The following is a 27,816-nucleotide window of genomic DNA, read 5'->3' as shown; positions in this document are numbered from 1 at the left end:
AGCCTGAGCCAACCGTGTGACACGGAAGCCCCCAGAGCCAATGTGAGTTTGGACGGCATTAACAAAAGCCTCGTCAGTGTCCCGGATCAGATGGGCAGCAGCCCCACTGACCTCTGCCTTGACCAGGTCACACCTGAAGTGCCACAAGGCCTTTGAGATGCCAAAGGAATGTCCAGCTCAAAACATCCAGGAGTCGGCAGGTGATGTTGGCCTGAATCGAGGGCGGGAGTTTAGGACTGGGCAGACAAGGCTAGGAATCCTCATGATGGGAAGGGTCAGTTTACCCACTGAACTGATCCATCGACCCATCGAGCTGACAGGTGATAGGATCGATTTGATCGCTGTGCCTAGAACACGAGGTAGAGGGGGCTGAGGCATCGGGAGGGACCTAACAGAATGGAAAGAAAGAGCCCCTCCAGGCCCTGCCAGGCCCATTTCTCTCTGGCTTCTGGGACAGGGTTCCTTCCCTAAGGCCTGAGAAGTACGGCTGTTCAGTGGCCCTTGTCCAAATACAGACTCCTCTGTCTGCCATGCCGTCCCTCTCAGGGACCCTGGGGCGGAATGCTAGCTTCCCTTCCATCACATTCCATCTGCTTCCACGTCTTTGCCCAGAGTGTCCTCCATGGCTGGAATGCCCACCATGCCATCACTGCCCCTCAGCACCCCTGGGTCCTTTCAGGTTCAGCACAAGGCCTACCTCCTGCAAGAAGTCCTTCCTGATTTCCACAGCTGGTACTGGATTCTCTCCAATCACACACACACACACACACACACACACACACACACACACACATGCATATACATATGTGTGAGTATATATATATATACATGTATCTATAGATATCGATATAGATATATAGATATAAATATACACACACACATACATCTACATCTCTTATCTATCTGCTAGGTGGCACAGTGAACATAGAGCTGATCCTGGAGTCAGGAAGACCTGAGTTCAAATCTAGCCTCAGACACTTATTAGTTGTGTGACCCTGGGCAAGTCACTTCACCCTGTTAGTCTCAGTTTCTTGATCTGTAAAATGAGCTGGAGAAAGACACGGAAAACTCCAGTATCTGAGCCAAGAAACCCTCAAATGGGGTCACAAAGAGTCAGGTGCAACTGAAACAACTGAAGGACATAACTGCCCATCTGTCCAGCACTGACTTACCTGGCACGTGCTATCTCACCAAGGAGAAGGTGAGATCATGCAGGGTGAGAACTGCCCACAGCACAGTGCTTAATAAATGCTCGTTGAATTGAATATGTTGGATGTTTTCATTTTGAGATTTATTGAAAGAAAAAATACAAAACTAATCATTACAATAAATAACAATAAGCATTTATTAAGCACCGACCGCAGACCAGACTGTGCTGAGCCATTTGCAATCATCTCATCTGACCCTCACAACAACCAGTGAGGCAGACATTGCCATCGCTCCCATTTTACAACTGAGGGAACCGAGGCAAACAGATGGAATGAGGCCAAGAGCACATGGCCAGTGACTGTCTGAGGCTCAGGTCTGGAACTCAAGTCACTTTGACTCCTGGCCCAGTGCTTTGTCCACTATGACACTGAGTAACCTAGAGGGGTGTGTGTGAGAGAGACAGAGAGTGTAAGAGTGAGTGTGAGAGTGTATGTGAGTGTGTGAGTGTGAGTGTGTGTGAGTGAGTGTATGTGTGCATGAGTGTGAGAGTGTATGTGAGTGTGAGTGTGTGAGTGAATGTGTGTGAATGAGTGTATGTGTGTGAGAGTGTGTGAGTGAGTGTATGTGTGAGTGTGTGTGTGTGAGTGTGAGTGTGAGTGTGTGTCACTCACAGGTGCACACAGAAACACAAACCCATGCACGGGGTGTTTAGTAAACCATGGGATTCACGAAGAGGAGGGGATTCACGAGCCGGCAGTGTCCGGTAGAATCTCCCAACCCCACCAGGGCTTAGATCCTTGAATGCCAACAAGGGATAGAATAGCGATGGTGATGCTGAGGGTGCATGTCCAGAGCTATCCTTCCCTCCTTCCCTCAACCCTCTCTTTCCACCCACACATATCCTTCGGCCCTGCACCCAGGCAGCCAGGAGCCCTAGGTGAGAGCAGAGCTACACCTGGAGCACTGGATGCATGCAATCTGCCTTGTTACTGAGGGAGGCAAAGGCCCTTCCAAGGGGGCAGCTAGGTGGCACAGTGGATAGAGCACCGGCCCTAAATTCAGGAGGACCTGAGTTCAAATCCAGCCTCAGACACTTGACACTTACTAGCTGTGTGACCCTGGGCAAGTCACTTAACCCTCATTGCCCCACCCCCCAAAAAAAAGGTACTTCCAAGCTTTCATACTGACCCAAAGGAATGAGAGGGAGAGAGACACATTCCTCCCCTCCTGCTAACCACCACCCAGCAGACCCAAAGTAGGCTGATTTTGGTAGAAGCTAAGGGCAGACAGGGCAGCATCTGCTGCAGCCTGGACTGACACCCCTTCCTGTTAGTGTGGGCCGGGAACAGGCCGGCTCTGCAGACAGGAGGCTGGCCTTCAGGAGAAGGAGCACTCTAAGCAACAAGGGCAGAAGACAATGTGAAGGGTCAGGGGATCATGCTGAGCCTCCCTGCCCCCCAGCCTGAGGCCACTGCCATGCAGCCACACTGCATCCCAGCCCCCCTGAGGCACAGCTAATCGGAAGGAGGGGCAAAGAGGCATTTGGGCATCTTTAAAAGAAAGAAACCGAATCCTTTCTGTTTTCATACAGAGCTGAACCCAAATGAGGTTACGGCAGTGTTGCCTCAGAGAGGGCTCCTGGGGAGCAGCTCTGTAACCCCAAAGAAGAGTGCCTGGGGGTAGGCACATCTGTCTGTGAGTATAAAGAGACTGAGCAGAGCTTGTTTTCCACCACAGTGCAGAGCAGCTCCGGAAGTGCATTCATGCCACCGATGAAGGACGAGTCCAGGGCAGGGATACTGCAATTGGCTGAGCCGGCACTCCAGGGGCTCAGGGGCCCCGAGTCTGGCTCACCAAGTGCAAACAGCCCTGACTGCCGCTTCTCTGCAAAACCAGCCGAGTCCACTCCTCTGGGCAGAGAGTCTCGCCCCAGGGCACCTGAAGTGTGATGCTCGGGCTTCCTTCCCATTTCAGGAGCAGACTCCTTGGGCCACACCAACTGCCAAGGCCTGTGGCCATCCCCGGGGGCCGAGCCTGGTGACTCCAGCTTCCCCACTCCCGACATAATCAACGCAGGAAGACAGATTCTTTCCACTGAATTTATTAAGCTCTGCACCTGAACTCACGTGCAGTTAAAAACGACGATGCTCAGAATGGATGGCATCGAACAGTGTGCCCAGCTGTGGCAGGGGATCGGCTTCCCTCAGGCAAACACATGGTGGGAGAGATCTCTGGCATGCCTCCCCTCCCCCTGCCCGTGGGGACACTCTACACCACGGACCAAGTCCGGGCTTCCTGTCTGAAGCTACCACAATGGAGACCAGCATGGGCACTGGCCTCCTGGGGCAGGATGGCTACTTACAAGATCTGAAGATGAGCAACGAGGCCGCCTTTTTACCAAGCAGAGTACAACTTGGCCTTCGGGAAGAGCGCAGTCACCGTTCACCTGTGTGAGCTCGACTAACAGCTGCCTTTGGCTCAGCCCCAGAGAAGCCGCCTCTCTCAGGCAGCCTTGGACGTTGGAAGTGTGTCTGGCCAGGATGACCAGGGGCACAATGATACTGGGTGCATCAGCTCTCCTCCAATGGGGAGTGCCCAGTCTTTGTCTAGTGGCAGGAGAAGCCTGCTCAGAGCCAAATCTCGGTGACCAACCAGCATGATCAGGAAGCCCCTTGGGGACTTGGGCGGGGATGCTCCGGCCATGGCTGTGAAGTACCTCTGGCTGCTGCTCCCCAGTTCCCGGGAATAAGCAGGGCTTGGGGGGGGTACCCCCAAACAACATTGGGCAGGACATCTATGCCCCACCAACCTGGTCCAGCCTCAGCACCCAAGGGCCACACCAAGAAGAGTGGCCGAGTCTCGGGTGCCTCTTGTTTTTAAGTTAGTCTGTATTTGGTCCCAGCGAGGATGAGATTTGGGGAGCGCTGGCATCATGTGATCTGATTCTGGCCAGGATGGTCCCTCTCTCCTGAGAACTCAGCCCCTCCCCCCTGTGGACAGCCTGGCAATCACACCTCTCCCTTGTCACTGGGGGCAGGTGTGATGAAAGCTGGTGGCCGAAGAGAGGCCCCCAGCGGGGCCTCTAGCTGCTCTCGCAGGCCCGGGCCCCTAGTCCTCTGGGATGGGTGTGTTGCAGTTACCGTGGAAGATCCGGACGTGGCCCTCACAGTGGAAGTAGGCGTCGAAGACGTCCCCATAGCCATGGTCCCTCCACCAGGTGCACAGCTGCCGGTTCCAGGTGCAGTCGAGAACGTGGAAGAGCTCGGGATGTTCCATGCCCACAACGGTGAAGAAGTCCTGGTCACCCAGGTGGCCCTGGAAGCGGTACTTCTCGGTGAGCTGCTGCAGCGCCGCCGGCTCCAGCAGCCGCTGGTAGAGCGCAGACTGCCGCATGGCCTCCAGGTGCAGTAGCAGCACACCGCTGTTGAAGCCTGGGAGCCCGGCGGGAGGAGGGTCCCCGACTCTGGTGTGCGGGTTCTCACGGCGAAACTGCCAGAAGGTGTGCCTGGGGAGAGGAGAGAGGAGCTGTCAGCCAGCCCGGGCCAAGGGGGTGTCAGCACAGGGCGCCCAGGAGCAGGGGGCAAGCAGGGAGATGGAGCGACAGGGAGCCGGCTCAAAGCGGCCTCTGAGCCGCCCCCCTCCCCCAGCTCCCACAGACAGCATCCTGGTAAAAGGGGACAAGCCTCCATCGGCAGCGGAGAATGGGGAATCCAAGCTTTGGGGCCTGGCGTCCCTGCTCTGGAACCAGGTCAGGGCTAGCTCTGCTCTTGACCATCCGCTGGGCCCCTCCTGGCTCCTTCACGAGCCTCTGGAAAATGGGCACAAGAGCCAAGTCCATGCGCCTGCCTGGAATGCTGAGGGTAAGCAGTGGCACGTCTCTAACAACCCCCACTCCCCTAAGGATGAGGAGCCAGAGAAGGCCGGGCTGATCCCTTCCCAGGAGTCCCCTCTTGCGGGTGTCTGTGGGCCTGGCCCCATGCACGTGCCTCACTGGCCCGTGGGGCTCCCTCTGAGCTGGCCCTCTGAGCCCTCCTCCCCCCACTCTCCCTGGGCAGACCCTCGTTCCCTCCCCTGCCCTAGCCTGGGCTCTTGTTATTCCCTGGCCTCAGTTTTCCAGGGCTGTGTCTCCGCCGGCCTGGCTTGGCGGGGGGGGGGGGGGGGGGGGGGGGGGGGGGGGGGACAACAGGGACTGCCCCCAAGGAGCTTCTGGGGCCTGCTGGGAAGGAGCTCTGGTCTTCTGAAAGACCAGGGCAGAAGGTCATAGATCTAGAGCTAAAGGAGACATCAATCCCTCACGTCACTGAGGTGGAAACTGAGGCACAGTCAGCTAGTGACTGAGACAGGACCAGAGCCCAGGCCCCCACAATGGTGGGCCTCTGGGGAAGTGAGGAGGAAAACAAAACCCCTTCAGCCTGGTCTCTCTGGACCTCAGTGGGACAGTGCTCGAGTCCCTGGGCCTTAGGGGAGCAAGGAGCACCCCAAGAGGTATTGGCCACTGCCTCCTGCCTGGTAGCAGGCTCTGCCCTGGGGGCTGGGGAGCCACAGCATCTGGGGGGGACCTCCCAAGTCCCACCAGCTTGGGCTCAGTAAGGCCCGATGGACAAGGTGCTGAACTTGGAGTCTTAAGGGCTGCCATCTGCTACCTGAGTGACCCGGGGCACGTCGCTTCATATCCATGGCCTCAGTTTCCTTATCTGTAACAAGAGGGTCAGGCTCAGGGACCCCTCCCCAGCTCTAGAAGGTAAGTGTGGTGAGGACAGGGAGTGACATTTTCCTCTTGCCCCAGCATGTGCCTAGCCCAGTGTCTGGTATACAGTAAGTGTTCAATAAACACCAACTCTACCAAAGTGCCCAATAATGTGGGGCTAGCCTGGGTCAACTGTTTATTCCCAGGGGAGCTGCCTCACCAGAGACCCCCCAAAGCAGCCCTCCCTGCCCAGCCATGGGAAGCCTCCTGCAAGCCACAGTTCTCTTGGAATATCAAAAATCTGCCCAAGCCCGGCTCAGCTCTGGCCGACAGACAGCTCCATGGAGATGTGAGCAAGGAACAAGGCCATGGGGAGCCAAGCAGTGACTCAAGCGTGCCAAGGTTTCTTCTCCCTTCCCCCCACCCGCCCTTGACCCACCCTTGAAGCTCAGGATGGCCAGAGCTAGCTCATGCGTGAGGGGCACGGAGAGGGCTACAGCTACTGATGTGAGCGGGCATCCCAGGCTGGCACCTCTGAAGGGAGTCAGTGACGGACACCCCTGGGACTGCCCAGAATCGGGAATGCCAAGTATGTGAGCCCTAGACAACGGCAGCAGACAGCAGAGGCCCCAGCGCCCACTCAGATGCAGGGAGCCCATTTCTCCCACTTGGCACATGCCTGGGAGCCCTGGGCCCGAGCCATGTGGCCTGGATTTGCCTGGTCCAAATATGCCCAGTGCATTGAGTGAGAACCCATCTGTGAAGCCACGGCATAAGTGTCAGCTCTTACCATCTCAGGACACAAAGGGGGTCCCACCCAGAGCTCCAGGGAGGGTTCTTGGAGATTGCCTCGGCCAACCCCCTCACTTACAGGGGAGGAAACTGAGGCAGAGGGATGAGGCAGCAAGCTCAGAAGTGTGAACACAAGTCCTCCGGCTTCAGAGTCGTGTCTTTTCCACTGTACCATCTGATCTGGGACAACCTTGGGACACTGAGATCAACCCCCTTATTTTACAAATGGGGAAACTGAGGCCCACATTCATTGCAGCCTCTACTCGAAAGCATTATCTTGTATCAAAGGATAAAGGTGGAGATGGGGAGTAGACAGCAAGGGGTAGCGCAAGTGACCAGAGGGTTTGTCCTGCTCTCCTTCCTACACACACACACACAAATACATACACACACACATACACACACTCACACACACACATACATACACACACATATACACACATACATACACACACACACACACATTCACACACACTCACACACAGAAGCATATTTCAGAACCAACCATCAAAGTAAAGGGAACTGTGGCAGCCAGGATGAACACAGGCCAAGTGTGAATTCCTGTGCTGGTGCAGCCTCTCCTCCCCCTTGGCACAGACTCTGCTCCAGCCTCAAAAGACCAGGAAACATCTGGAGCCCAGCATTTCCCAGCATTGAGATGCTCAAGGCAGGCAGGATGCAGAGGTCAGGAAGCTGGCTCAGTGAGGGGTGTGTGTGTGTGTGTGTGTGTGTGTGTGTGTGTGTGTGTGTGTGTGTGTGTGTGTGTGTGTCCTTCTCTGACTCTTTCCTTTCCTTTCATTACCCCAGGGCACTAAAGCTTAAGAACAGTATTGGTCCCTTCCATCTTCATCAGAATAGAAACAACTAGGATTAAAGGTGCCTGGTTATCGAGAATAATTTGTTTTAATGCTCTACCAACCAAACCACCCAAGGGGCACTTTGCAGAACTCGATGCAGGAATAACAAGATTCATTTGGAGGAACACAAGACCTAGAATGTCAAGGGAAATAAGGAAAAAAACCAAGGTAGGACAGAAAGGGGGAAGCAGCAGTACCCAACCTTGAACTACCTGATGCAGCCACCATCAAAATCACTTGGTATTGGTTGAAAAAGAAAAAAGAATGAGGAGGGGGCAGCCAGGTAGTGCAGTCGATAAAGCACCAGCCCTGGATTCAGAAAGACCTGAGTTCAGCCTCAGACACTTGACACTTACTTACTAGCTGCATGACCCTGGGCAAGTCACTTAACCTTCATTTCCCTGTTTAAAAAAAATGAGGAGACAGAGTAATGGAAAAGACTAGACAAGGAAGAGCCAGAAGCAATGGAAGTCAGTAAGCTGGTATTCAATAATCTGGAAGCCATGAATGACTTGGGAAAGAACTTGCAGGAAGACTGAAGCAGGCTGGCAGAAATCAGACTGGGACCAAGCCCTTACACCACACTCCACAATGTGTTCAGCATGGACACATGGACTGAATGTTACTATCAGAAACAGATGAGAATAGTTAACATTGGAAGGATGGTGGGAAGATAGGTGGACAAATACATTGTTGGTGGAGCTGCAAAGGAGTACAACCAATCTGGAAATCCATTTGAAATGGTGCAATAAAGTACATAAAATGTCTATATTTCTGACCCAGAGTCTCCACAGGGGAGGGGACGCCACCCAAGGAGATCCCTGGAGAAAATAAAGGCTCTGTATACAGGCTTTTGGGGCAGTAGTGGAGTTGCCCAGGCTGGTAGGAGGAGCTCCACAGACTGATTCCTCTCAGCAGCAGTAGACAGGGGACATCCTTTTTCATTTGACAAAGGCATTTTGGCCATTGTGGTGAATCCCATCAGCTCTGCTGCTTCTTTACACAAAAGCCGACCTGTGTAGCCCTTCCATTCTTCCACTGATGCTCCGTAACTCTGAATCACAGAACATTCAAAGAAAGCGGGGGAAGCCCAGGAGCAGGGGCCATGAAGAGGTGTGTGAGCCCCAAGCTGGCTGTACAAGGAGGCCCAGGAGGCCCTGCGCAGGAGAAGGAGCCCCAGGCCCCTGCGGCTACTCCATCCACCCCTCCATCTGCACCATTTTAAGAGCCAACCTCGTGCCGGGAAACTCTCTAAGGCCACGAGCTGCAGAAGGCACTGGGTCGGCGGGAAAATGCGCACTGACATGAAGAGCCAGCCACCACACTTTTGCACGCGCAGTAACAGAAGTACCACAGAAAGCCGCCAAGACATGGAGGCTCACAGGGCTGTCTATTCAACCAGTCTTGATAAGGACGGCCCAACGTCCTGGGAACCCAAAGACCAAAGCAAAACAGCCCTGCCCTGCTGATGCCCATGTTCTGCGGGGCAACACATGAAAGAAGATGCACAGGATGATGGATGTCACTTGGTTGGCGCTGGCCTGCTTTCGATGGGTAAGCCCTGGCCCACCTAAGGCCCCAGGGAAGCCTTCCGCCAATGACAGCAGGGAGAGGCATGACACTTTGGGCCCATTTTCACCTCAAATGATTAAATAAATAGCATAGGGGCAGATGTAAGGGATAATGTCTTCTCTGGAAATTTTACGGGTAGAGAACTGTGCCTTCCCTGGTAAACTGGACGAGGCTGTGGCTCCTACCAGACCCACCAGAGGGCTAACTGCTAACCACTCGACTGATGGTGCCCACTAGGCCCCACTCTGGTGCTCTGCCGAGGTGTGGGCATGGCCGAGGCTCTTGTGGCAGCCTCATCTGCTAGAAAGGCTTCACCACGGCCCCAGAGACAGAGCTGGCTGTGGGCTGTTCAGGGACTACTAGCCTGGCGCAGAGTAGAAACATTCACCAAAAGGCTGGACAAGAAGCTGTGGATTCCCCTTAGGCCACAGCGCCTCATAAACCACTGTCATAGTGGGAAGCAGCCACGATACAGGGAACTTACTAAAGCTGCATGGATCCCACCCTGAAAGCCACAGTCAGAGGCCATGGCTCCTTGCTCCCAGAGAACAAGGAAAACATTGACAGAAAAATGCTCATATAATGACAGAAATTGTTCATATCAATGGACTATGTCCACTCCCTCAAATGGTCGTCCTTACATTCCTGCTTATATTCATTCTTGATTGGGGTGAGCTGAACCACACCCTAGGGCTGCCCCCCAAGCTGGGATATGTAGCCCTGTGGGGAACCCGGCTCAAGGGAATCTCAGCTTCTCGAGTCTTTACCCCCTTCCATTGGGATTCCTGGCATGAAGGGCAAAGCAACCAGAAAGAAGTGGCGTTCCTTGCCCGGATCGCCCAGGGCCACTGGAGTCTTTGACCAGGTCTTGCTACCTCATGCTGCCTCCTCTGCTCTCCTCCTAAAGGTATGTCTGGGAAATCCACACGACATCCCGCAGGGTGGCAGGTTTGCTAGCCTGGTGTCTCAATTTAAGAGGCTTTATCCCAACTTGAGGCTTTGGTTTACTTCAGGACTTAACAATATGGTGAGTCCTGCAGAAGGGGGCTGGGAGGGGGCAGCTAGGTGGCCCAGTGGATAAAGCACCGGCCCTGGATTCAGGAGGACCTGAGTTCAAATCCGGCCTCAGACACTTGACACATACTAGCTGTGTGACCCTGGGCAAGTCACTTAACCCCCATTGCCCCGCCAAAAAAAAAAGAAGGGGGCCGGGGGTGAGATCTGCACTCAGGGCCTGTGAGGTCTCTTCTAGCACCAGGCATAAGCTCCAGTGAGGATAACACCCCCAGGGAGGAAGGAAAAACTGAGCAAGAGGCAGCCGGGAATTTGAGGTCAGCCCACAAAACCCAAGAAAGTGGGCAGCCACGGGAGCTGTGGGTGTGAGGCAGCCTCTCCCAGAGACCAAAAAGTCATCTCCTCAGAGGTGTTGTGTGACCTTGATGTCAGAGGCTGGACTCTGGGAAATCACAAGCGGGTCTGTAGCTTACAGGTTCACCCCTGTGTGGCTCCCAGCAGAAGTGGGAGCACTACCCAGTGCCAACGCCCAAGACAGCCCTAATGGATATCTGACCCTGAAGCTTTGAGTGATGCTCTCAGGCTCCCCCCAATCCCCAGGAAGCCCTCTTGTTCTCCTATGTCCCATGGGCGTGGGGGAGGGGGCGGGAGCACATCTGCTTGGCTGGATTTCTGGGCGTTTAGTATTTCTGAAAGAAAGGGAAAGCTACGGCAAACCTGCGCCTGAGTCTGACTGTGGCTCCTGGCACCATCTCACAGAATTATTTAACATGAGCTGATATTTTCCCCAGTGTGAATTTAAAATAAAGACGTTGCCTGGCAAAGCTTAGCTTGGCTAGACTCGGGCACTTCTTTTATGGGTTTGTCTTTTGTTGCTGAATATTATCATTGACAAGGCAGGAGCTCCTGAGGATAAGAAAGACTAAATGCAGCTGCAAGAAGTTGGGCTGCTTGTGAATGGTTTCCAACTGGAAAACGAAGGGTGGCCCAGCCTGAGGGAACCTAGCTAAACCCCACCACCAGTGGCAGGCTGCCCACACTCCCACAATGCCAGGCCACAAGGAACAATAAGATTAGCGACATTAACAACAATAAAAACAGCAGCAGTTAGTGAGTAGGGAAGATCAACCCTGCAGCAGAATGACACCAGACACTTATTGGCTCTGTCACCCTGATGGGGTAATCAATCGCTCTACAGTGGCCTCCCCTCTCCCTGGAGGCCTTGAAGGCCACTTCCAGGGGCTTCATGGGGCGGGGGAGGTCAGTCAGTTAGGGGCTGGATGGGGCAGCCACGTCTGGAGACCCTTCTGATCCTGCTGGCGTTACCTGTGTGACCTTGGACAAGTCACCTCTCTGCTCCAGGCCTCAGCTTCTTCTTTTGTGGAATGGAGTGGCTGGGCCAGTAGGTCTCCACAGTCTCTGCTAGCTCTACGCCCTAGGGTGCTTTGACGTCTTGGTCCCAACAACAATTAGGCATAAACTCCCCATCTTGCTCCTGATGGAGGAAAGTGCCAGCTCATTAAGCCACCCTTCCCCTTCCATCTCTCCAGGTCGGAGTCATCCCAGACTGTCTGCACTGACCGGCCTCCGTGCCCAGGTGTGAAGGGTCCGCATCGAACTCTTTTGAGGACAAACTGTCCTGGAATCGATTTATCCGTTTTCCTAAGTCATGGAAGGAATCCTTTTCATCCCTCCTTTGCTTGAGCCCAGAAAGAGGGAGCCCAAAGGGGCACGAACCAAGGGGCAGAAGAATGTTGAGACATTGCCATAGTTCCACCTTCCCGAATGCAAATCTGCCCTCAGATATTTAGACTGCTCGGGCTCCCTCAACTGTACAGTCGGGCACGGGGCACCTACCCTCGGTGATCTCGTCTGTTGTGAGGATCGAAGGAAATCCTACTTGGAAATGCTTGGCACAGTGCCTAGCCCATAGCAGCGCTGACAAAAATTTGTTCCCTCCCCCCATCAGAGCCACCACTGTGGTTGGCTGGGACAGTGATGGGAGGGACCCCGGCGACTCCTGGGGGCTGCAGTTACGCCTGTCGTGCCACGCAAGCTCATCCAGCTAGGAAATGGAAACACTCAGATGGGAAAGAAACAAAGGATGTGGAAGCGGCCACTGGGGGAGCTGTCTTCTGGGGGCTCGTGCCCAGAGGCGCCAGAGATACTTCCAAGACCTCTCAGAGCCCCAGAGGTCCATGGACATGAGCCATGAGGATGGCACCACCACCACGACAGTGAAAACGTGACCAGGGAAGGCAGGGCCTGGGAGAAGGCAGCACTGCCTAGCTCCTCTTGGCGCCATCCTCTTGACCAAGGAGTGGAGTGGAGGCACAACATCCGAAAGGAGGGGACCCTGTACCGAGCAGGATGCCAACAAGAGAAGACCAAGCGCCCTGGACAAACATGGGTCACTGGCATCAGAAGAGCCACGTCCCAGAGGAGGGGAAAGACGGGTCTCTGTGACCAACCATCAGCGAACAGCCAACGATCGGGAACGCAAGGACAAGGGGAGAAGAGAAAGGAATCTGCCAGAGCTCAGCGGGTGAGCTTGACTTTGGTTCCTGGGGAAAGAACAGGGTCTTTTTTAGGAAAAGGCTGGCGAGTGTGGGTCCCTAGAAAAGAAAGTGGGGATCGTGACACATCATTTGGCTTCCTCGAGAACTGGCCACGTGAAGGTCGCCCAACGCTCTTTGTGCAGAAGTTATTACAGAGGTGGGCCAGGGAAAGGCGGGCAACACAACGCACCTGAATGTGAATGTGGCTGGGCCTCATGCACTCTCCTTGGGAGCAAGATGGAGAAACATCAGCAGGACAAGTGGGCACTCAGCGGAACTGGAGCTGACCAGATGCCTTGCCAGTCGAGCAGTTATCAGCCACCTGAGGGCAACGGACCATTGAGCCTGGCCCAACCCTCTTTATTTTTTATTATTATTTTTTTTTAGATAGGCAATTGGGATTAAGTGACTTGCCCAGGGTCACACAGCTAGTAGTTAAGTGTTAAGTGTCTGAGGCCACATTCGAACTCAGGTACTCCTGACTCCAGGGTCGGTGCTCTATCCACTGTGCTACCTAGCTGTCCCCCCCAACCCTCTTTAAATGGTCTGACCAAATCCTAGAACAGAGACAGTGACAGCAGGCTCAGCACATCAGAGAAAACACAAGGTGAGGAGGAACAGCCAGTACACTGGGTTCTGACGAGCCAGACTCTGGGGCTCAAGCTGATCAGGTGAATTCAGTCTGGAAACGCATAAAGCCCTTGACTTGGGCTAACAAAAAATCAAGCTCGTGAGCACAAGGCTGAGGAGGTGCTGCTACACAGCAACCCATCTCAAAAAGATCTGGGGGCTTTAGTGGACCCCAAGCTTAATGAGTCAAGCGGGCAGCCAAGAAAGCGGGGAGTATCTTGGGTGGCATCAAGAGGGACCACGCCCTTGGCCAAAGAGAAGCCTCCTGAAAATCTCTGCCCAAAGCAGATGAGTTGTTGGCATCCCCAGGGGCTGACAAAGCGTCGGTGATCCACCAGTCCCCGCCACCCCAAGTTATGGGCAGCGTCTGCTCTGACTGCCTGGCCAGAACCCCCAGCATCACTATTTATGCAGCCCCACAGTGGACCCCGGCCACACCAAGCCCTAAGGGTTGTGCGAAGCAGGAGCAGGGCCAGGTCAGGCGAGGAAGAACCAAAGCACAACTTAAGGCATTAAAATGAAAACCAACAACTGACGCGGTGCTGGCCTCACCCCTTGGAGGAGCCACCTTCTCTGTTCGTGCCGCCTCATCAGCCTCTGATGGGCCAGGAAGACACTCGGGGTGACAGATTACGGACTGAGTCTCAGGATCCCCCACTCCACAGGCCCAGAGCCAAAGCCAGCCCAGCCCTGGCCAAGCTAGAAAGGCTTCCCAGGCACGTCCCTGGACAGTCTGGGGCTCCAGAACAAAAGGGGAGAGTGGGCAGCTTAGCTGCACGGATCCCCACTGCTGCATCAGCAGGGAGTGGGTGGAAAACACTTGTCTGCTCTGGGGAAAAGTGCTAATGGGCTCAACTTTGGCTGAGAGCGTCAAGGTGTTTCAGAGGGTGGCAAAGCAAGGCGAGCAAACACGCATACATCTCTCTCTCCCCCCTCCCCCCTCCCCTTCCCTGCCCCCCCCATTCAGCAGCACCCCAACAGACCGGGGTGAGGAGAGGATACCAACCCCATGTCCCGTGTAGCCACACACCCAATTCACGCTGGGGCAGCGCTGCCTTTTACTCAGCAGTTGCTACGGTCCAGTCCCTGAACCCGGGGCGGGGTAGAGAAGCACAGAGGAAGCACCGGCCCCAGGATCCTCCCTCTCTTCAGGCAGGGAGGGCTCAGAGAGCAGCATCAAAGCAGGCCACCACCCCGTGCTGACATCTGGGATGAAAATAAATGACTTTTTCTGTTCCGATGTTCTTTGGGTTGATAAACGACCACTGTGGTTTAGGTACTCTCCTGGAGTATCCCAGGACACGGCCCGGGGGGAGAAATGAAGTCCCAAATAGGGACAAGGACAGAGAGACGCATAGGCATGAGCAGCCTGCCTGGCGTCAGCACCAAGGACTTACAGGCAGCCCCTGGGGCTGGGGGCACAAAAGGAGCTTTGGGGGCTGTGTCCAACTAGGAAGGGAGATGGACTGGCCAGGGACCGAGAAAGAGACTGGTTCGGGTGCACGTGGGCCCCTGAGGTGGTAAGGGAACCAGAGGCGAGGGGGGAGACCCGGCTTGAAGGGAGACTCACTTCACCCATTAGCCTCAGTTTTCTCATCTGTAAAGTGAGGAGAAGAACTGCACCTGCCTTCTTGTAAATCACGTAGCACAGTGCCCAGTACATAGGAGAGTTATTATCAATATGGGGGTGATGGTGACGGAAAGATCAGTTGAAGAGATGCCCTGAAAAGTGTGTCTACATGGGAGGACATGAATGTGAGAGGTTCTGGCATAAGCCCCCATGGGGACAAATCCTCAAGGTCACAAGTCAACAGGGGACACCCACAAAGAAACAGGGGTCCCCAGGGCCTTCAGCTCCAGGTTATGGAAATCAAGGACTGGGGCCAGGTTTTCATTATCATAATGGTGATAATTAATTCTACAGCTTCAATGGTTTACCATGCCCATTTCACAGACAAGGAAACTGAGGCTTGTGACTTGTCCAGCATCACAGGACCAGCATCTGAGGCAGGATTCAAGTTGAAGTTTTCCTGACACATACATGAAGGCTTTGACCACTGAATCACACAGTGGCCTCTGTGTCTCACCCATCATGGTCCTCTCACATGGCTCCTGGGGCCCATGGCTCCTGGGATGGGCTCACAGTAAATGAAGGGTGACCCCCTTTCCGCCTCCGACATTTCCTCTTGACACTCTGGGCTCCCAGCTCTGAATGGGGAGCCTTTCCCTATGGTGATGAACTCATCCTGCTTGAATGAAGGAAAGCTAGAACCCAGAACCAGCTGGGCTTGGTCAAGACTTAATTTGATTAAAAGAGAAACAAAGGAACCCAGAAGGGGAAAGTCAAGTCACTTGGGGATGAGGGGCAGTCGTTTTAGCCACAGGCAGAGTCCCTGCGGCCATGGCACCATCGGTCCTGGTAGGGGCTCGAGGTCAGACCCTTCACCCAAACCCTGCATTTTTTGCAAATTGAAGCCCCTCGAGTCACTGGGCACTATTTCCCAGCAGCCCGTGCGCATGCCGGGTCTCCGTGTCACAATATTTCAGACTTGTCCATTGTGATTATTTCTGTCATGATCACCTGTCATCAGTGATCTTTGATGTCATTGTTTTGGGGTGCCATGAACTGCACCCATGCAAGATGCAAAATCAATCCATAAACGTGTGTGTTCTGTCCGCTCCACCAACCAGCCCTCCCTGCCCACCAGCCCTCCCGGCTGAGCAGCCCATGGTGTTCCAGTCTACCTCAGGGCCTTTGCATTGGTTCTGCCTCCCTCCAGGAATGCCAGGAATCCTCCTGGCCCCATCCAGGCACCCTCTGCAGAAGCCCTGCTTGATTAGCAACTGCCCCCCCACCCCACCCCCGACCCTGGCCCAGCTTTGTCCATCCATCCCTGTGGGGTTGAAGCTGCCAACAGCAGCCCCAGACTGCTCACTAATGTTCTGCGACCAGACTGGCTTCCGATTTTCACTGGGGCCCCTCTGGAGACACTGATCCTCTTTATGTGGTTCCTTCTGTGCCACTACCCTCCCAGCCGTGGGGAGGAGGCCCACCTTCAGAAACAGCTTCCTTAGCAGAAGGGTGTGATGGCCTTGGGGCAGTGGGCTGCCCCTCCTGGGGGTCTCTGAGCAGAGTCCTTTGTGGGTGGGTTGGACCCTGAGCCCCACCCCCCACCCCCTGCCAGCTCCACAATTGTGTGGTTCAGATCCAATCAGCAGCTTGGCTGCCACCTCCCCACCATGGCCCGGGCAGCCCCAAATGCCACCAACTGCTGAGCTGCTCTTCGTCCTCTGGGTGGCTGTTTGTGCTCCTATCAAAGGCCTGAAGATGATGGAACATTCTCCAAAAACAATAACTCATGATCTAACCTCGGCCTGTGACGCGGTGGAGAAGGGGGCAGCCGGGGGCATGGCCAGCAGGGCTGAGCTGTTTCCCAGAGAAGCCCCCGCTGGGTTCGCAGGACTCTGCCCAGGTTTCCCCAGGCCAGCTCCACTGAGGCCTGAATCCAGACAAGCCTGAGCAGGGGCACTGATAGGGGCCCTCTCTGAGGCCGCATCCTTGCCTCCCACCCAGCCTCTGTTGGGGAAGCTTCACGGTCACACCTGTGCCCAAGAACCCCCGTGTGCCTGGGCAGGAACAGGACCTGCTCTTCCCTCTTTCCTCTCTTCACATTCCAGGACGGGCTGGTCCTGAATCACCCCAGCGCCATGATAGCGCTGCTCCGCAACCTGAGAGCGAGCTCCTGCAGAGGCAGAAATGTTTGTCTGCCGAACTGTCCTCAGTCCCTCTCTGGGCCTGTCCCACATCTGTCTGGTCTCCTTGAAGATGAAGACCCAGAGGCCCAGCAGGGACGGGACAGTCCAAGGCCCGACCAGTTGGAAAGGGATCAGCTTTGGTCTGCTTGGCCCCGAAGGAAGAAGCAGGAACGATGGGTGGGAGTTGTAAGGAGGCAGATTGGAGCCCGGTTCCTAACTAGGAGAGATGCTGGGGTCGGGGAGGTCCCCAGTCCTCAGGGGCTGGACAGCCACTTGTTGGCTTTAGAACGGTGGGCAATCCCACTCAGGTCCCACTCAGAGGAGAGGCCTCCGAGGTGCCTCCAACACTGAGATTCTCCCACTCAAATAACTCCTGTGTCCCATCCAATCCAGTCTCCACCCAGTACCCTTGCGCCTCAGTGCTTAATTTAGTCTCTTCTGGACTTCCCCAGTGATGGGGAGCTCACTCATGGCCCTAAATTGAACCTGCCTCCTTGTAAGGCCCCCCGCTGTATCCTTCCTACCCCACAGAAAACAAAGCGGCCCCCTCATCCATATGACTGTCCTTCGAATACACGAAGAACCCCGTCTCATCTCCCCCAAGGCTTCTCTTCTCCCAATTAACTCGGTTCTGGCCTCAAACCTTGCACAACATGCCAAGGTTTGAAATCCCTTCTCCCTCCTGCTCCCGGGCCTCAGGAACCCCTCAGAAAGCCTGACATCTGGAAGCAAAGACAATATTGGGGTCTGGCTCCAGCCACGGACATCGATCAGGGTGGGGGTGGGGGTGGGGGCCTGTTCCTCTGGCTGAGCCACAGCTATAACAGCAGATGTGGAAGAGGAAGCTGCCCCTGCTGCCCGGCTCTGGGCACGCAGGGCAGAGGGCAATGTGAGGGGAAAGTCTAGCAAGTCAGAGAGGAAGGGGAGCTGGGGGGCGGGGGGAAGGCCACTGAGTCGTTTTCTTCCCTATGATTTATGGCGCCTCTGTCTCTCACACACAAACACACACACACATACTCACACACATACACACACTCTCACACACACCTCGGTACCGGTCCGTAACACCACAGCATGTCTACCACAAAGAATGTAAATAGCATCTGCTAGCACAACTCCCCAAACGCTGTGAACTGCTGACAAGCTCTTGGTGGAAAACCAGGCAGCACAAGCAGGTGAGGGGGAAGCGGCCCCCACCCTTATCACCGAGGCAAGTCTGAGTGTGAGTGGAACTGTTCCCACCCAAAGTCTTGGGGCCCACGGCTGGCCGCCAATGCCCATATCCACAGGAGGCCCAGCCTGGAGCCCCACAGTGATGTGGAAGAGCCTTTGGCTTCCCTTAGGCCGTGCCAAGCGAATGCCGTTTTGGAGGGATCCCATGGTGCCCAGGGCCTGACCGTGCGCTCCTGGCCAATGACCAGCCTTGGTAAGCACAGAGCCAAGCCCTTATGGGAGTGGGCACCACGTGATCCATCACAGGGGCCACGGCCAACCAAGGGTCAAACAAAGATGTGCAATGGCCCTGGGTCTGTGCATGTCCACAGGGAGGGGGCGGGTAGCTGGAGGGCGGGGTGGAGGGGGCCGGGGAGGACACCATCCTCAGGCCATTCACAAGCTGGACTGTTAGTATGGTCCTGAGACTGAGTGGGCCCTGTCCTGAGGAAGGCACCTCCCCAGCCCAGTCTCACCATGACCATGAAGGGCCCACAGATGCACAGCCTCACTGAAGGGTGGCCCACAAGCGCTCACATGTCCCATGTGCCCAAGAGCAATTCTTTGGGATGATGGGCAGCTCCCTTGGCTGTGGGGCTCAGGGGGAGATTGGGCAGGAGGGGAGAAGGGCTGTGAGGAGCCTAACAGGCCCCCCAGTTCTCTGCCCGGCGTCCCTTCTCCACCTCCATCCACAGGCCCCGCCAGCCCATGCCCTCATGCCCTGACCCCTCGCACTCTAATGAGGCCTCCTCCCCTCCCCTCTGCTTCCTCTGCTTGGCCAATGCACAGGTGAGACCATGTGCCTCCCTATGGCCTCTGTCCTGACGTTATCTCACACTCCTCCGCTCCCCCACCTTCACTCTCCATCCCAGCCAAACTCCACACTCTGAGGCTTGTGCCTCATGGTCAGGGACCAAGCCCTGAGGTTCTTACCTGGAGAGAGAGAGAAGCAGTCAGTGACCCCACAGAAAATCTGGCCATCCGGTAGTTGGGGGGGGGAGTGGGAGAGGGAGAGAAGAACAGACCCTTATTAATGGGCCCGGGGAGGCGGTGGGATGAGGGGTCTAGCCACCCAAATTTACATGTTCAGGGTCCCCAAGCCAGAGATGGGGAGTTAGATGGGAGGGGGCCCTGGAAACTACCCCTCCCCTTCAAGTGGGGATGCTCACAGCCACCAACACCTTCCTGGGTACCTGACAGACAGACACCAGGCAATTCGGCTATTCTCCCCATTCTAGAGGTAGGGAAACTGAGACCCTGTGGCCACCAAGGGATGAGCAGGAGATGAAAAAGCTCTTAAAGGCACAAAGTTACATCCTTTCCATAAGAGCAAATGTGAAATGAGTTGTGCCCCACCCTCAGCAGCACCCACAGCCCCCCACCCTGAGAGCATTTCCTCCCTTCTTTACTCATCACGGCTGCCCTGTGCCCTCCTGAGACCCAGGGAAGCAGGGGGTTTTCCCTGCCCCGCACTCTGCTCTCTCCAGGGAGGCCTCTAACCTCAGGCAGTCCTCAGCCCAGCCTGGGGATTTCCCTGGGAGGACCCAATGCTCTCCACCTTGGGGCAGTGGTCACAGTCCTTGGGGGGCCCTGTGCTAAGAGGCCAAGGGTTCTCAGAGCAGGAAAGAATGAAGTCATTGTCCATTCTCAGCCCCAGGAAGGTCTCCCTGGAGCAGGAATGCCTGGCCTAGTCCATGGCCCTGCCCCCTGGCCAGCCCCGCCTCTCATCCCCGCCCCCCCAATCTCCCTAAATGGTACCAAAAGGAAGTTTGCACACGACCTACTGTAGCATCCAAGGCTCCCAGAGATGCCTCTGTCTCAGAGGGCGCAAAGCCGCCCCCTGCTTCACACCACCCTCTGTGCCCTTTGCCTTTCAAGGGGACGGTCCCTGCTGAGCTCGGAAATTCCTCCCTGCACCCCCCCTCCCCATCAACCATTTCCAGATGCGCCTTTAATCTCTGAGCTCTATTTGGCCATGAGATAAACCCTTTGCCCCGGCTGAACAGTTATCAGCAGGCTTCCCAAGAGGGTGCACTTCAGCCGCAGCCAAGCTACCTTCCCTTATTCGCTCCTCCCACATCTTGTCTCCCCACTGTTCATGCAGCTCGCAAGGGAGGACATATGGGGAGGTCACAGGGTCACAGTTTTCACCTTGAGGAATCTGGGGGGGGGAGAAAGAATGCATGTGGGGACAGCAGGTAGGAAGAGGTACATTTGGCAAACGGGAGGAGGAGGGGTGAGGACGCTTGCTCTGTGATTCCCTTGGTTGGTCTGGGGAAGGTGTAGACAGTAAGCCGGGGGCTCCAGAGCCTGTCAGGACAGACAGTGGAGCACTGCATCCCTCCATTCCGTCTGCTGGGGCCCCCAGCCGTCCCCCACGCTCCTCACTTCTGCCTGTCTGCCCTCCCGATCATCACTCGCCCAGCTGATCTCCAAGATGCTTCCCCTTTGGTGAACCCTCCAAACCCTGGCAGCACCATTCCTTAGGACCTGCGCTCTCCCTGTCTACACACCCTTCACCCTGATGACCCGGCTCCCAGAATTGGGTCCAAGCCAGCATTGGGTCAGAGACAGAAAATCCATGAAACAAAAACCTGCAGACCAAACAGGAGAGCGAAGGGGAGAAGCAAGGCCTCAGGAGGGCAGGACCCGAACCCCATGTCTACCTCCAAACAACATTCTTCCCTCAGGCACCAGCCCCCACAATCTTAGAGAAGTACCACCTATTTCCCTGTTTTCATGACCTCCTTTGAGTCAGTGTCTGCCTGCCTGCCTGCCTGCCTGCCTGCCTGTCTGTCTGTCTGTCTGTCTCTCTCTCTCACACACACACACACACACACACACACACACACACACACACACACAGCTTTCCCACTAAATGCAGACACCTTGGAGGGAGGGAGAGCACTCGAAGCCAGGGCCGAAGACCTTTGTTATCTTGAGTGACAGAAGAAAGACACACATCCCCAGTGATGCGTGGCACCATCCCTCGTGCCACCCGGGAGCCAACGGGTTATTTTTAGCCCCAAACCATTTCTCAACCCCCGAGCTCACTCCCCTCCCCCAGGTGTTGGTGGCACTTTCACATCTCTTGAGCAAATTTTTCGTGTCAGGGGCAGGGAGACACCTGAAAGTGAGCCCCTGCCAAAGGGTCTCCTGGTACGATTCCTCTCGCCCTCCCCACCCCATCTCTACAAAGGGAATGAGGGGCTCGCTGCCCTCCTTCCTCAAAGCCAAGCATGGCTGGGAAAATGAGTGGCTGTGTGGACTTCTTTTCCACACCCATCCCCAAGAAGAAAGAGCTCCTGGGATCCCAAACAGGAAACCAGACAAGGGGGCAGCTGGGAAGCCTCTCTAGGCCACAGACATGGGTTCAGATCCTGATTGTTTCACTTCATCTTACACATGAGGAAACAGGCCTAGAGGGTAAGAAGATGTGGGCATGTTCACCTGGGCATTAAGAGGAAATGCAAAAAGAGAGGGAGGGAAGGGGAAGGTTTCTCTTGGCTCCTTGCTCACGTTGCCTGGGGAGGGGGCTAGTGTAGCCGTAAGACCCCACCAAATGGGCACGGCCCAGAAGAGCACCCAGGGCTGTAGACTCTATCACAGACCGAGCTCCCCTACAGGAGTGTAGGGAGCAAGGGAGCTCTGTGGGAGAGGCAGAATCACTGCATCTAGAGCCATAGGGGGCATCTGACCTGTAGCATGGGAGAAGTCCCCTGACACCCCCAAAGAGTCCCCTCAGGTCAGCCTCCTGATGCACAGGGCTCGCTGTGTCCCCTGGTGAAAGGCATTGGGATCAGGTTTGGTTTTAACTGGTTTTAACATTTCTCTTAAATCATGAGCAAGTTAGGAATGTAGGAGAAACTCTCCCTTTGCAGGAAGAGAGACGTGTTATCATTGGAGTCACAGGACATGGATTCAAACCTTGCCCCTTACTTACTGAGACCTCATTCAGCATCTCTAAAATGGAGTGGGTGCCCTGGATGGCCTGTGAGGCCCTTTCAGGTACAAATTGGGGAGGTGCCGCACTAGCCACCTGCATCCAGGCAGCCCTGCCCATGGTCCAAGTGGTCGGCTCTGATAGAATTCCCAGGATAAGTGAAACAGCCCAGTGGTGAAATAGGCAGTGCCACACTGGGAGTCAAGGAGACTCGAGTTCAGATCTCCACATAGACAGCAGCCCACCCCCTACCCACCCTGCTCTGAATGATGCTTTTTTTTTCCCACAGAGCAGTGAGGCCTAAGTGACTTGCCCAGGGTCACACAGCTAGTAAGTGTCAAGTGTCTGAGGCCAGATTGGAACTCAGGTCCTCCTGAATCCAGGGCCGGTGCTTTATCCACTTTGACCCCTAGCTGCCCCCAGGATGCTTTTACCAAAGGCCCTAATTGTAGGAATGGCTCCTCCGTCCACAGAAGGCACCATTCCTCATCTCAATGCTGCCATGTAGGTAATGCCCCACCTTCCATGGGCAGCTTCTGCCCTGAAAGAGCCAAAGCCTACAGGGGTGGGGCCCTGTTTAATGGACCCCAGGGCAGGCACACACAGAGCTCCCAGCTGGTCTGACCACTTTGCTGATAATTCCTTTTGCTGTGTCTTTTCAAAGAGGACACCCTGAAGCCCCAGCCACTGGACAGACAACTGCTGGGGGCATCACCAGAGCACCTTGAATAACCCCCAGGACAGAGGCACTGCAGCTTTTCTAGAAGCACAATGGACAAACCAGGGGTTTTTTTTGTTTTTTTGTTTTTTTTGGTGAGGCAATTGGGGTTAAGTGACTTGCCCAGGGTCACACAGCTAGTAAGTGTTAAGTGTCTGAGGCCGGATTTGAACTCAGGTACTCCTGACTCCAGGGCCGGTGCTCTATCCACTGCACCACCTAGCTGCCCCAAACCAAGGGGTTTTAACAGCAAATCTTGAGCGTACCAAACAATGTCTCTCTTTGAGCTAATCTACCCTAGCCAGCACCTATTCTGTAAACCATGGGCCAGAAGTGGGCTCGGAGCAGGGAGTACCCAGGGACCCCCAGCTAACTAACTAACTATAATATATATAATATATAATAACTAATGGCAGTGCTACCCTCAGGGAACCTACATTCTAATGGAGACGCAGAAGGGAAGACCAAGACCAAGGGAGCAATCAGGGAAGGCTGCCTGGAGGAGATGGTGCAGCACCCATTAGACTCCACAGGCCGAGGCATCCATGTGGGTAGCATGGCACGGCCCAAGGGGAGCCCCTGACTTTCTGGGCCCATGCATGGTCTATGGGGCAGACATTTTTACACACACACCAGGCCCTGTTTATAAGAGTGGATCCTCTCCCCTCACAAAGGGACAACCAGGCCAGGGTCACAGCTGTGGCACCATCTCCTCTAACTAACTCACTTCCTTTTCTTTCTTTCTTTCTTTCTTTCTTTCTTTCTTTCTTTCTTTCTTTCTTTCTTTCTTTCTTTCTTTCTTCCTTCCTTCCTTCCTTCCTTCCTTCCTTCCTTCCTTCCTTCCTTCCTTCCTTCCTTCCTTCCTTCCTTTCTTTCTTTCTTTCTAGTGAGGCAATTGGGGTTAAGTGACTTGCCTAGGGTCACACAGCTAGTAAGTGTTAAGTGTCTGAGACCAGATTTGAACTCAGGTACTCCTGACTCCAGGGCCGGTGCTCTATCCACTGCACCACCTAGCTGCCCTAACTCACTTCTTAAAGTGGAGTGTGGATGGGCTTCAGTGAGGGAGGCCACAACAGCCCCAGCCTTCTGGGAACAGAGGATGCCTTGTTCTTGGGTCCCCCAAGCAGATCCCCAGGGCTCCTCTGCTCATGGAGGTGAGGAGGGGGCAGGCTCTGGGGGAGGTCACAACACAAGAGTACCAGGTGGAAAGATTCAACCACATGGGGCAGCTAGGTGGTGCAGTGGATAAAGCACCAACCGTGGATTCAGGAGGACCTGAGTTCACATTTGGCCTCAGACACTTGACACTTAACTAGCTGTATGATCCTGGACAAGTCACTTAACCCCCATTGCCCCACAAAAAAAAAAGAAAGAGAGAGAGAGAAAGAGAGAAAAGAAAGAAAGGAAGGAAGGAAGGAAGGAAGGAAGGAAGGAAGGAAGGAAGGAAGGAAGGAAGGAAGGAAGGAAGGAAGGTTCAACCACAGCCTGGACCCAGCCTGCCCGGCTAGCTAAGGCACAGGGACCCTTCACCAGGGGGTGTCACTGGTAGGAGAATGACAGTCAGCCCCCGCAGCCTCCTGGCTCCAGGCTGTCCATTGCCCAGATCCAGGATTATGTGATCAGAAAAGCATTTCCTAGCACCTCTAATTACCCCCTGGACATTAATCATCCCAGCAAAAGGATAGAAATATTGTTCAAAGCCCAGTGGCACTTGGCAAGGAAGCCAGCCCTGTGAGCCCCCGGCCTCTGCAGGAGACCTTTGATCAGCCCGGGCTCTGTGGGTCGCCTCTGAGATGCAGCAAATGGGAAAGAGCCACCAGGAGCTGATCCAGCGGCAGAGATGCCCCTGCTGGCCACATGGGCAGAGGCAGGGCTGGCGGCAGAGGTCTGACAGAGCGAGGCTCCCGCAGCTGGGTTAGACATTTGGGGTCAGCCAGTCATTCCCCAAGCAAGCATTTATTAAGCGCCTACTGTGTGCTAGGCTCTGTGCTAAGCCCTGGGGATACAGAGAAAGACAAAAACCAGTCCCTGCCCTAGGGAGTTCCCAGTCTGAGGGGGAGATGGCATGCAGACAGCTCTGTCCCCACAGACACAGCCAGGATAAATCGGGGCTGGGCTCAGAGGGAAGGTGCTAAGGGGAGGGGGCTAGGAGGCTTCTTGCAGAAGAAAGCCAGGAGGGGGAGACAAGCAGGGAGAGTCAGGCACCGAGGTATCTTCTGTGGGGAACAGGCAGGAGGCTGACGATGCTGAACCACAGAGGACCCTGGAGGGGAGGAAGGCGCAAAGACTGGAAAGGGAAGAGGCGGCCCAGTTTGGAGGGCACTGAATGCCAAACAGTGGGCTCTGTGTTTGATCCTAGGGGGCATGGGGATCACTCTGGGGATGGATGTGATCGAGGAAAGATCTGAGGCAGGGAGGTCCGTCCGTCCCCCCCCCCCAGCAGCTACTGCAATTGTCCGGGTGTGAGGCTGTCAGAGCAGAGAAGGGGCGCAGAGGATGTTGGGAAGAAAGATAAGATAGGACTTGGTGGCTGATTGGATGGGGGGGGGGAGGCCAAGAGCAGAGGGTTTGAGGAGAGGGGGTGAGGGCCGTTTGGGACGAGCTGGCTTTAAGACGTCTCCTGGAGGTCTGGCTCCAGACGCCCAATGGGCAGTGAGATACCGAAAGCCGGGGGTCAGCACAGAAGCTGGGGCTGGGCAGGTCCAGCGGAGAGTCCTCAGCATAGACTGGTCGTTACACCCAAGGGAGCCAATGAGCTCACCCAGGGAAGGCGTCTCGAGGGAGGAGAGCAGAGGGCCCAGGAGGAACCCTGAGGGACACCCATGGGTGGAGGGGGTGGTTTGGAGGAGGATCCAGCAGAGGAGACAGGGGAGCAGCGAGTGTCCCGGAGCGGGTGAGCCCAGCATCCAGGGCTACAGAGTTCGGCAAGGGTGGCCACTGAGAAGGGGCAATCAGGGATCACCTCCCAGCAGTCTGGGGGCACGATGACGTGGGAGGGGAGACGAGCCAGAATGCAGGTGTGTCCGAGGAGAACTGGAGGGAAGAAGCGGAGCGCTGACCAGAGACGCTCTTCCCAAGGAGCTTGGCCAGGAAAGGGAGGAGAGATGTGGGAGGCCAGCAAGCGGATGGATGGCCCAGGAAGGCTTTCAGAGGCTGGGGAGACCCGAGAGTGTTTGTGGCAGTAGGGGAGGAGCCAGCAGATGAGGGGAAGGGAGAGAGCAGGCAGGATAGAGGGAGCGATCGCCGAGGAGGCGGGGCGGGGCACTGGCCTCGGCACAGGGAAGGGCCGCCTCTTCATAGAAGATGGGGGGGGGCGGTGCCAACTGTGATGTGCAGCCTTAGGTAAGTTACCTGCCCTCTCTGAGCCAGTGAAATGAGGGGCTGGACGAGAAGACCTCTCAGGCTGTAACAGTCCACAGGTCTAGGAGTCTCACACACACACACTCTCATGCACACTCCCACACACAAATACATGTGCACTCATGCACACACATGCACACACGAACTCACAAATGTCTCGCACAGCAGAGTCCAAACTTGAACCTAGAGTTCCAAGCTCCCCACCAAGGCACTTTTGACTCCCTGACAGCACCACTAATAATGGCTAGCATTTACCCGGCACTTTCGCTGCATCCTGGGAATGGGGTGGTGTTATTTTCCCTATTTGACACATGCTAAGGACACTGAGGCAAACTAAAGCTAAGTGACTTGCCCAGAGTCACACAGCTAGTAAGTGTCTGAGGTTGGATTTGAACTTGGGGTACCCTGGCTCCAGGCCCAGAGCTCTGTGCACTACAGTGCCACCTCTTTGTCCGCATCTGCTCAAATTAAATCAACTGAGACGATATTTGTAATGTGGGAATTTATTTTGATTTGGGGACCCTACCTTTGGGCTGAGATTAGAAAGCCTTAGGCCCTCAGGGTCTCTTCTGTGTGGGAGGAGCTGGTGCCCTTCCCCTTCCTCTTCAGCTGAGCCAAAAAGCCCTGTGGGCTGTACAAGACATCTGGGGGGAAAAATTCCCCAGCTCCCTCCAACTAGAGCGGAAGTATCTGAGAGATACTGGGCTCTGGGGTAACCTGTGCTGAGGCACGTGAGGCTCAAGTGCACCGCCCCCCACCAGCTGCAGCCCTGGCTGGAGGATTAGTTTGGTCTGTGGGGGCACAGGAAGCCCCGAGATTTGAGTGGAGAGAAGAAAAGGTATATATAGACCTGGGAGTTAGACAGGAAGGGAGGAAGGCAAGACGGGGGGCTACAAGATCGGACAAGGAGGGGAGGGGCCTGAGAAGAGGACTGGGGGCAGCTGACGAGACGGCAAAGGCTGGAGAAGACAGACAGGGGGCTAAAAGGATGCAGGAGAAGACGAGAAGGACTAGGAGCAGAGAAAAGAGAGGCCGAAGGGCAGACCGAGGGAGCAGACAGACAGACAGACAGACAGACAGACAGAAGGTCAGTGAGAGAGAAACACAGGGATTCAGCAGTGGCAGTAAGGAGAGGAAAGTTAGAAGCAGGGGGATTTACAAAGTGAAAGGGGCTTGGAGTTAGAAGAAAGGACCTGAGTGCCCTGAGGCAAGAGGCAGCTAAGGCCCTTATTGTATTAAAGAAGTTCCAGGCCCAGCAGGTGGGAAAGAGACAGTGGAAAGAGATGCACCACAGTGCAGTCAGGTTGTACATTTTATTTCCCTGTATTCTTAATTTAAATAGTCTCTCATAAATAAACTCTGCTTGGATTATTTAGTTAAGAGGCTTCTTAATCTTTTGCTTATCAGTTTGGGAGTGGAGCAGTTTGGGGGAACTTTATAAATGGCCCACATTAAACTAATAGCAGTCAGACAGCCAAATAGTCAAAAGTCCCAGATTTAGTCCTCCAGTCAGCTTTAGCCCCCAAATTAGGCTAGTCATCAAAAATATTTTTACAGTAAAGTACTTA

At 55.1% G+C, this 27,816-nt stretch overlaps 1 protein-coding gene across 1 annotated transcript in view; it reads right to left on the bottom strand.

The window, feature by feature from the left end:
• Nucleotides 1–3,234: 3,234 nt before the first annotated feature.
• XXYLT1 (xyloside xylosyltransferase 1) overlaps nt 3,235–27,816 on the bottom strand; it is a 70,973-nt gene continuing 46,391 nt past the window's right edge. The window contains exon 4 of the mRNA XM_043990972.1: nt 3,235–4,654. Within this exon, the coding sequence (XP_043846907.1) occupies nt 4,258–4,654 (397 nt within the window). The 3' untranslated portion in view covers nt 3,235–4,257. The remainder of the gene's footprint in view (nt 4,655–27,816) is intronic.

This window comes from Dromiciops gliroides, chromosome 3 (genome assembly GCF_019393635.1).
Source record: "Dromiciops gliroides isolate mDroGli1 chromosome 3, mDroGli1.pri, whole genome shotgun sequence".
Lineage (NCBI taxonomy): Eukaryota > Metazoa > Chordata > Mammalia > Microbiotheria > Microbiotheriidae > Dromiciops > Dromiciops gliroides.
This window is presented reverse-complemented; position numbering and strand designations above follow the sequence as displayed.